The sequence below is a fragment of the Mus caroli genome, chromosome 1, assembly GCF_900094665.2.
Source record: "Mus caroli chromosome 1, CAROLI_EIJ_v1.1, whole genome shotgun sequence".
Taxonomy (NCBI): domain Eukaryota; kingdom Metazoa; phylum Chordata; class Mammalia; order Rodentia; family Muridae; genus Mus; species Mus caroli.
In genome coordinates this window covers 19,678,478-19,689,109 of record NC_034570.1, presented here as the reverse complement: position 1 = coordinate 19,689,109, position 10,632 = coordinate 19,678,478, and the positions used below count along the sequence as shown (strand labels likewise).

At 38.4% G+C, this 10,632-nt stretch overlaps 1 protein-coding gene across 2 annotated transcripts in view; it reads right to left on the bottom strand.

Moving 5' to 3' along the window:
• Col9a1 (collagen type IX alpha 1 chain) overlaps positions 1–10,632 on the bottom strand; it is a 75,992-nt gene that overhangs the window by 35,484 nt on the left and 29,876 nt on the right. For both annotated transcript variants that reach the window (XM_021157330.1, XM_021157337.1), the window contains 5 exons: positions 10,061–10,093; positions 9,249–9,305; positions 7,780–7,833; positions 3,631–3,684; positions 1,037–1,090 (listed from right to left, as the gene is read on the bottom strand). In XM_021157330.1, the coding sequence (XP_021012989.1) occupies positions 1,037–1,090; positions 3,631–3,684; positions 7,780–7,833; positions 9,249–9,305; positions 10,061–10,093 (252 nt within the window). The remainder of the gene's footprint in view (positions 1–1,036; positions 1,091–3,630; positions 3,685–7,779; positions 7,834–9,248; positions 9,306–10,060; positions 10,094–10,632) is intronic.

Below are 10,632 nucleotides of genomic sequence, written 5' to 3'. Positions count from 1 at the left end.
AAGAGAGGCCCATTGGACTTGCAAACTTTATATGCCCCAGTACAGGGGAACGCCAGGGCCAAAAAGTGGGAGTGGGTGGGTAGGGGAGTGGGGGGGGGGGTATGGGGGACTTTTGGGATAGCATTGGAAATGTAAATGAGGAAAATACCTAATAAAAATATTTTTAAAAAAAAGATTAAGCCCTTGCTTTGAGTGGAGCTTCCTTGTCCTGCGTGACTGTAGCTGTGTGTCTTTCTTGATTGCATTATAGTCAAATTTTACTAACCTGCCTTCCAAGGAAGAAATAAGAATTCTTTCTTAATGTAAACCTGTTCCTGAGCTTGCAGGCTCCTTGCACCAGAAAAGCCAGGAAAACCTAACTTCTAGTCAAGGACAGGCCAGTGACTGTGGTCATAACTGTATGGATGCGGCAGGGCGACTAACACAATCCCAGGATCATAGGAGATACAATATTTTCCCTTGCCTCTCTCTTTCCATCTTGTCTTTGCCTTGCTGGAGCTGAAGTCTGCCAGCATTGTGTCAGTGTTATTTATGAGTACTGCTTACAAATACTGACAAAACTCAAATATTACACCCCCACTTACTCTAACTTACCTAAGACAGGACTCCCCTCTGCCCATGGGTTCTACACCGCAAATTCCACCAAAAAATATTTGGGTTATATCTATAGTTAACAATTACACATAGTTTTCTTATTATTGTCAATAATTACAAAACTGCTTTATGAAGAATGACAAAAATAAATAAACGTATAGATTATAAACTAACAAGTGATGGTAATAGAGGTGAGATCACTTATTTTTTAAAGATTTATTTATTTATTTACTTATTTATTTAATGTAAGTACACTGTAGCTGTCCTTAAACACACCAGAAGAGGGCATCAGATCCCATTACAGGTGGCTGTGAGCCACCATGTGGTTGCTGGGATTTGAACTTGGGACCTTCAGAAGAGTAGTCGGGTGCTCTCACCCACTGAGCCATCTCAGCAGCCCCGAGATCACTTTTATACTATGACTTTATCATAGATATCTTACCTTTTCTCCTTTGTCTCCAACTATGCCAGTGATGCCTCTCAGACCCTGAGGTCCCTGGAAAAGTGAAAGAGGGGGCAGTAAATGGTTTCAGCGAAAGCACACATTTCTTAAAAGTCTTTTTGTAGATATTAATCCAGAAGTATGTCATCATAATGAAAAGAGACATCAGAAAATGTCCATAGCACAAGGAAAACATTTTTGGCTTAAAAAGAAAAGTCAAAGTAAAGTTCAAATGCTTAAAACCCTTTAGTAAAATTCTACACAACTTTATGCAAATTGAGTTGACACAATGTTAGATAACCAAAATGGTAAGTAGGAACAACTGAGACAATATTTTTGACATTTTTAAACTCATCACCAGAACCCAAACTACCCTTTCCACCTAATTTGAGGTGTGTCAGGGGTAACACTGTTGTAACCCTTAAAATAATAGCTACCTACAAATCTATACTACCAAAGGCAGGCCGTTCCATTCAAACACATAAATGTTTATATGGCAGAAACAGAGCCTGGCTGTCCATCAGCCACTGGTCACCAGGATTTATTATGATATTCCTATGATAAAGGGTGTTCTGGATTCCAACGTGATATAGTGAGCACTCACCACACACACAGGAGTGAATAAGTCTAAGTGTGAGGAGTAGCGTGAGTTTGAGCACCTCTTTCAGTAGTGGAATGTTGCTAGTCCCATGGCAGAGGGTTTTTCATGAACCACCTGATAAAGGGTGAACCTGGGTGCTTTCTCGGGTACTGTGAGTGGGTGCTCTGTGAGCAGTCAGCTATGTTAGACAGCTGTCAACTTTCAAAATTGGCTTATCATTAAAGGTGCTTTAGAGTGCTTATAGTGTTCATCTTCACACTTGGAAAAGATGACACAGTTCCAGGACCAGCCTTCCTTTATCTAACTCAGTCACAAATTCTCTGTAGGTCAATCAGAAATGGTCTGAAATTCCCCAGTACAATATGAGCCAACCTAGATTAACAACTTCAAGCGAAATGTGGTCATATCGGATTAAGCTGTCCTTGTTTATCCAGCTCATTTGATGGCGCTGTAAGTAATTCCTGTACACACAATAAAATAATAAAAAGTACCAGTGATACAGGAACTCTAGGAATAAGCTCTTACAAGGACTGCTAGTTGTACAAATATATAATAGAAACTTTATTTTTATAAATCTGTATGCTGCTTTATAAGTGTGCTTGTACTCTCAGATATAAAAATTTGTGAATTTCAGAAACATTTGGACATATTTCCTCCCAAACACCAAGATTTCAGCAGACGCTGACAGTAACTCTCAGTGGACCCTTTGAGCTACACAATATAAATCCATAATCTTTGAGAATGGATTGTTTTGAAAATACATAAATCTACACCTAATTTTCATCAGAGCCAACAAATTAAAAGCATATACACTACACTGGGGTACTATAACCCATGGAGTGAGAACCCAGCTCCTTAATGCCTCTAGCAAAGGCTCAGGGAAGACAAGATTCTGGTGAAGATAATTGCACTCTTCCACAAAGTTCTCTTGAAGGTTTCATATGGCCCAGAGGAAGAAGCCATTTCTAGATGCTCATAAACATGACTTTTATTCTTAAACTCTGGCTAAACACTGAGATGCAGAGCCTCACTTACTCCACGTAAACACTAGTCCTGGGGACTGGAGCCATGGCTCGGCAGTTAAGAACACTGGCTTCTCTTGCAGAGGACCTGAGTCCAGTTCTCAGCACCTAGACATGGCACCTCACAACTATCTATAACTCAAATTCTAAGGAATCTCCAAGGCATTGCATGCATACGGTACCATACATACATGCAGGCAAAACACTCATACACATAAAATAAATAAATAATTGTTTACAAAAGACTAGTCCTGAGGCAAAAGCAGTGTAGTTAAAGAGACCCTGAGTTTGTCTTCTTTGTCTCTTTGGTGGTAGCCTTTACATAGTCTGCACTTCTGTAAGCTTCAAATGTTTAAGGAATCTTCAACAGTTACTATTTCTATAATTTAGACAAAGGAGTTAACAACTATGCTTTCACTTGGTACAAAACTAACATTAATCCCAATCAAGCAAGCATCCTAAAATGAAGTATGCTCATGTCCAACTGTCTTACTCAATAGCGTAGCAGTTGTGGGACTGTGCACTGAGAGACATGGTAATGAGCCACTAAGAGCATTCTAGATAGGGATGTCTTCCAGAATGAATTCTAGTCGTCCCATGGATTATAAACCCACTGTGTGTTCAATGGATATAAGATGTTTTCTTCTGTCCATCCATAGCACTGCTGAAATTTAAATGGAGTGTCCTCTTGGGCTTGCCATTTCCCTGTCAGGTTATGAATTCCTGGAGCCTACATATAATTTTACATAGAACATTTCTGTTTAAACAAAAACCAACAAAATGTCTTGAAGGTGCAATAGGGCCTCTCTTGTTATAAAAAGTAGTGACTGCCTACTGCTGTCTGAATGGAAACAGAGAGTGTTGAATTCATATAATGTACTGCTATTAATCCAGATACTAAAAGAGGTAAATACCTAATCATTTAAAAGATTGGCTTAATCTTGGTAAACAATAAAAAAAAAATACTTTACTGGAGGTCCTTGAGCGCCAACTTCTCCCAGTTCCCCCTGGTCACCCTCTTCACCCTAAAATGGAAAAAAGAGAATCACAATGAATGTTCCTCTAGCAAAGGAATCTAGGAATCGGCCGAGTCTTGCTCAGTACACTTGAAGTGCATTTGACATCCCCCAGAGTGCTCTACTGTGTTTTGTTCAGTTATACAGAGAGCTCATGTTAATTGCATCATACTCAGAGCACAGAAATAGGTACACAAAGTGACACCAAAAAAACATACTACTTGGAAGCTTTCTTTCAAAGTTTTCTAGAGAGAAGGAAGAAGAAAAGGAGAGCCTAGGACAAGGGTGTTGTTGCAACATCCATTAAGTTGCAAGTCCCTGTGCCAGAGTGTTACTGGGGCAATAGAATTACATTCATAAAACATTGTGTTACAACTTACACTTTGGCTTTTCTTATCATAATTTTATACCATTTATAATTGTGATGCATTCGAATCAGTTCTTTCATAGGTTATACATAGGATGGTTCATAGAATGGCCATTTTCACCATTTTATAGAAATATGAGTATTCATATATATTCCCTTTGAATCCTTCCATAGTTTAATTTCATGTAAAGAAAATTTACCAATCATTTATTTTTTATTAAAATGTATCTTTACTGTGGTGATAAGACACTTTCAATATCATATATTGAATATCGAATACTTTCTGTATAGGCTGGAAAATGTGCCTCAGCTGGTGAGCCTCTGGCTTTATGCTGCTCATCTGATGTGTATGTCGCACGTGTGTGATGTGTGTGTGTTTGCCAGTTTCTTTAAATTGTTTTTGGGATCTTCTCTCATATTATCTAATTGTTGTTTAGACTTTTTCCCATTTTATAAATTCTGATATAACCCAATGGTAGATCACTTGTTGGGCATACCAAAGCTCTGAGTTCAGCAGAGAGAGAGAGAGAGAGAAAGAGAGAGAGAGAAAGAAAGAGAGAGAGAGAGAGAAAGAGAGAGAGAGAGAGAGAGAGAGAGCTGACTTCTCTTGCAGAAATGCATCTCTACAGATTGAGAAGATACTAAATACAGTTTTTAACAATTCTTTCATAACAGTGAGATTATTCATGAGAAAAATTATTTACTTTTATTACATATTAATATCAATTCTGTCATTTAATTATTGCCTTATAGTTTATTGACTCATTTTTCTTGCTTATAATTTTATATCACATTTAATAATTATTCATATAAATATAATTTTTTTGATAATTTCCATCGATTCTACCTTATGTTTACAAGTTTTTTTTCACACACAGTAAACACAAGCACACCCAGAAAATTTAACGGCTGTATTAATAGGTAACATTTAAGCATTTAGTACAAAAACCTAGATTGTGTTTCACTTTATTTTTTTTTGCATTTATTTATTCAGAGCAGGCATGTGCATGCTACGTGCATCTGTGGAAGTCAAAGAACAACATACAGGATTTGGTTCTCTCCTGCAAGCACACGGATTCTAGGGAATCAAACTACAGAGGGCTTGCAGGCAAGCATCTCTACCCACTGAGCCAACCCTCAGGCCCTGGGACTTAAGTGAGTTAGGAAAATCTTTATACCAGAATTAAATCCAGATTCTACTAGAACTTAGGATAGACATTGGATGAGGCAGGCCCACAGTACTGCAATTACTCTTTCGTGGAACAGATAATCCCTAGGCGAGTGCTATCAGAGATGTATATACTTTCTTTTACATGTGTCAACCTAGTAAAGACACGCACAGACACAGTCAACAAGTTAGCAGACCTACACTAGTGAGGGTGGTATGACTGTAAAACATTATACAATCGCCTAAGAGCAAGAGTCCACTATGCAGGAAGTAAAATTATTAGGTGTTTATATGATGAAGACATGGTGCCTATAGGTCAAGAGGGCACCAAGTTGCCAGTAACTGCATTGAACTGCCACGTGAATGCAGGCACCTGAACCAGGGCCCTCTCTGCAAGTACAGCAAGTGTTCTTAGCTGCTGAGCCATCTCTCCAGCCCCACGTGAATATTGCTAAATGCATACTGCTTGTTTGTCCAGCACAGCTATCGAGTCACTGTATTAACAACACTGATTAATAGTCCCTTGTAAATTTCCTTATCAGGATATGGCATAGTTCTCATAGATTTCTCCATAAAACTTGGAGCGACATGTTTGAATTAAACGTTTCTCCTGCAGATAAAAAGCACCCACCTAATCAATAACTGCACATTTTAAAGGACAGGTTTTGTAGGCGCTATTTATTATCATTTTTACTGTATTTTGCATGGATACTGAAGTGCAGCATAATGATGCCAAGACCGTCGTCTTGTTAGGATTTCACTAGTCACTCTTGTATCCACAGGAACGGTTTCAAATCTTCGTTAGTTAATGAATAGGATACATTCAAAGCCAGACTGTAGGTCTGAATGGGAATGGAGCCCAGGCCCTTACTAACACTGCATTGTCCCTTCAGGCTGAGCCCTTCCGTGGCTCAATCATCAATGGCCTACTGTCTTCCTGTCTCCTCATATTAATTTTGAAAGTCACCACTTAAAGTTTAAGGAGGTACAAAACTTGTCAAGCGAACTAAAGGAATGTTGTTCAGCATCAAGTGAACATTTGTTTAATTGCATATTTAAAAAAATGTAAGTTTCCCACACAAAGACCAAAAGCACATTTTACATTCCATATAATTAATCTGTGGTCACCCAAAATAGAATTTTCTTGAGCATAGGGGAAAAGCACTCTGATTGGCAGTTCTCATCCTAAGTCCTGTGGGTGAAAGCAGAGACAGCTCTCCAAAGGAAAGGGGTCAACAACACACAGAGAGATGGATCAGGCATTAAGATGAATGGAAGTCTACTCCTGCTTCATCACACACGTCTCAGAGTTAGCTCTGGGTCTAATTGAATGTTCTTGCTTGCCTGTTTTTGTGGTGAGCTAGTGTTCTCATATATTAATATGTCATGTTTAATTTAGTCATTCCCCTATGATTGATCATTAATTTTGTTCACTTCTGAACTTTCAGAACTTGGAATAAGCCATGGCACAGAGCAGGTCCTTGATAAATATTAACGGAATTTTCAAAATTACAGCTTTAAAAGTTCAGTGGAAGAATGAGCATGCAGGAAAACAGGCAGTTCTCCTTTTCTATTCTACTCAAGTTTGACATCAGAAACTCAGCTATTTCATTCCAGATACATAAAATACCTTTACTAATCACAGACTTTGTAATAAAAGACTGAAAATAATTGACAAACTGTAATAGGGCACAGAAACTGGCTTATTTATCATGATTATACAAGTGAGGCTATTCAACAGACTGATTTAGGCTAAGGAATTCAAGGGCATTAATACTCACAGATATTTTACTCAAAAATAAATTGCCTCTCCAACTCATAACTGAGGGGAGCAGGGGAAGGCTAATATTTTACTACAACCCAGTAAAGATACAAGAACAGACACAGTCAACAAGTTTGCAGGTCTGCATTAATAAGAGTGGTGAGACTTTGTTAAATATTATAAATTTTACTGAGAGTCTACTATGCAGAAAGTAAAGTTATTATATCCTCATAATACGAAGAAATGGTGGCCAAATTGCCTTGCTTTAAGTGTCAACTTTTTTTGGTGGGGGCCCCTCATCCCCAGTGCTATATTGATTCCATATTTCTATCCCAATGATAAAATGTCATCGCTAAGTTCCAGCTCCTTCAAACCTAAGTTACAGTGAAATGAGGTCAGAAAGAGACAAGTTAGTTCATAGCTCAAGAATTAGTTCACATCCAAACCAGTTATCTACCAGATCTTGTGTTTCCTACTCTCAAAACACTTTGAAAACTGTACAATTATCATAAACCTCGGGGAATTAAAGTAACTAGTGACATGTTTGTCACCAACCTCGATTTAAAAAAAAAATCTAAATATGATATACTTGAGATAGAAAATGTAATCAGTATGTGAGAAAATAGAAAAAATTCTAATATTTTCTTTGTCGTTTCAATAACTGAACAGTTTAGAGTATTAGCCTTAGAATACACCAAGAATTTACTTGCCTAAGAGTAGAGTATCACACTTTCCTGTTCATTATGATTTCTTGTAGTGAAAATAATCACTATAGTCACAGTGACCTACTAAATGCCCTTTCCTTACCTTGTGTCCTTGTCTTCCTGGCTCGCCGATTTCTCCTTTCGCCCCTTTATGGCCCTAACAAATATGAAAACAGATACAAAGAAATGAAGCTGCTCTGGGCTTGACACCAAAAATGGTCAGAAGGCTCACACCATTGTTCTGCCTCCCTAAATCTGTATTAAAATACTACAAAACAGATTATGTCACAAAGCTCAACTCTGCCTCTGTGACTTTATAGCCCCATGTACACTATGTGACTGGTTTTTATGATAAGCATTAGCTTTGGGTAAGAGGAGAATTCTCTTCTAGACCAACAGCCGCTCTGCTATCCAGCTCAGCAACACACCACACTGGTACCTGCCTTCTCTCCCCTTGACCCTGCTCCCTCCCCAGGGTTAGATTCAAAGCCTTCAGTCTTCCTCAGCACCAGTAACTTAACGTTTTCAGAAGCTGACCCAGCTATCCCTTGCTCTCTGGTGACCACTTTCAAACTTCTTCTGCCCCACCCCACCCCACCCCACCGTGGTCAGCTTCTTCCTGGTCCCCACCTGTGCCAATGGTTCCCAGGCTGGGAACAGTAGCAACAGGCACACAGCTCAGCTAGAACTTCAGCCTCTCTCTGGTCTTTTGTAAAATGAAGCCTCTAATGCAGGCCTAAACCTCCTACAGTCTGGGAACCCACCAAAATGCAGTTAAAGAAAACATTTTGGAAAACCTTTTTGCCTCAGGGCCTTCTAGATCATAACAGAACAGGAAGGGTCTGGAATTTCTCAGAATCATGTTAGACTCAGAGACTGGTAGGGAAAGCTATTTATTGCCAGGATTTGTTTTTTGGTTATTTGGGGTTGTTGTTGTTGTTCTTGTTGTTGTTGTTTGGGTTTTTTTCTAAATAGACAATTTTGAAGAATCATAATGGCAAAGTGGGAGAAAACCACCTTTAGAAAAGTCTATTCTATACAGTTTTCCCAATTCTTTTTTTTAAAAGAACATTGTCAAATTCACATATACAAAATGTATATACAGTCTCCCTCCATATCTCTACCACTATCTTCCCCATAGAAGGCAAACGTCTGGCCCTGGACTTCATGCTCAAGTTTCCTGGCCCAGTGCATGCCATGGGCATTTCCTTCCTGAACGACAGACAGACATTCTTTAAGCATATGCACCTCAGTAGGGGCCTGCCAGGGGCGCTGGTTAGAATTTCCAGGTGGAATTTGAACCACAGACAGAGAAAGCAAAAGCAGACGAGACTAATCCATCTAAGATCCATGGTTAGATCAGAGAAAGCAAAGCAGACGTGACTAATCCATCTAAGATCCATGGTTAGATCAGAGAAAGCAAAGCAGACGTGACTAATCCATCTAAGATCCATGGTTAGATCAGAGAAAGCAAAGCAGACGTGACTAATCCATCTAAGATCCATGGTTAGAAGCTCCTCTCTTCCTCTCTATATAATCCTCTTGAGGATAGAATAACAAAATTATTCTTACCCTCATGCCTGGTAGGCCTGGATATCCAGAGCGACCTGGTGGGCAGGAATTGGGGCACTGAAAGAGAGAAGGAAGAAGAGAGATAAACTAGAGTACCCATTTTGTGATAAGATGGGATTTTTTTCCCAAGGAAACCCCAAACCAATAATAATCATTAAATAACTGCCAATATCTCTTTCCTTTGTTTTTCTTTTAAATAGAGAAAAGTGCAAAGCATTCAATAGATACCCTGCCATATACTCATCTTCTGCCTGTTATGTGTTAATAGTTTGTCATATCTATCTCAGATTTAATAAAAGAAATGAAATTCTTGACAGTGATTATACCATGGCCTTGTCTGGTTTCTTTCTTCCATATTGAAACAGCCCTATCCTGAGGTCACAACCTTTCACCACGGGGACCTAAATTGCATCAGAGCCGCTGACCACCAACATTTGACTCCTCTAAGTAAACATAAACCATCTCCCAGCACCGGAGCCCTCTGCTGAGAACTCACACTGCAAGCAGAAAGCCAAAGGCTGGAAAAGAGACAGAAATCCTTCTCTAGTAAGAAACCTAACACAGCCTGCAACTGCAGAAGCCTCAAGTCCCACATGGCTCTACAGTATAAGTTAAAGTGAAACACGGAAGTCTAGTATATTCCAGTCAGATCATTTTAAAGGGAGATCATCAGAAGACTATGTGGTCTTTAAATTAAAACTGTTGTCTTGAACACATGTATAAAACATCATGGTTAAACCCATTGTTTTATATTATTATATGCTAATAAGAAAGAATTGCAAGTCAAATTGTATTAATAAGAAAAGTCTTACCAATGGGTCTCCATCATGAAATCCAATTGTTCCCTAAAATTAAGAATAAAATAGATGATTTCTTCTAACTTCTGAACAATAGAAATTTCCAATGTTCAAAAATATAAGAATATTAGTTTTATAAGATACAAGGGAAATACAAACATATATGTTAATGTTTGAATATTTGATTGATGGGCAATATCTTCAAAGAACCTTAAATCTTATCCTTAAATAAGATAGCTGGTTATCTGATTGCAGAGGATACATGACTGGCAATATAGACAAAGCAGGATGCTCTGACAGGTAAATAAAAACAGAGTGTCACACACTGCAACCATTTTTCTTATTTCTACTATGAAAAACTTAGCAAGAACTAATTTGTTCAAAAATGCTTCTTCTGCATGCCAAAGTTTTGAGCACATAAGAAATTACAACTATTAAAAAGCTGCAAATAAACAAGGTGTCTCCTGGGGAAACTGTCCCTCTACTGATTCTAAAATGAACCAGGCTGTAAGGGGATAAGAAAGAAAGAAAGAAAGAAAGAAAGAAAGAAAGAAAGAAAGAAAGAAAGAAAGAAAGAAAGAAAGAAA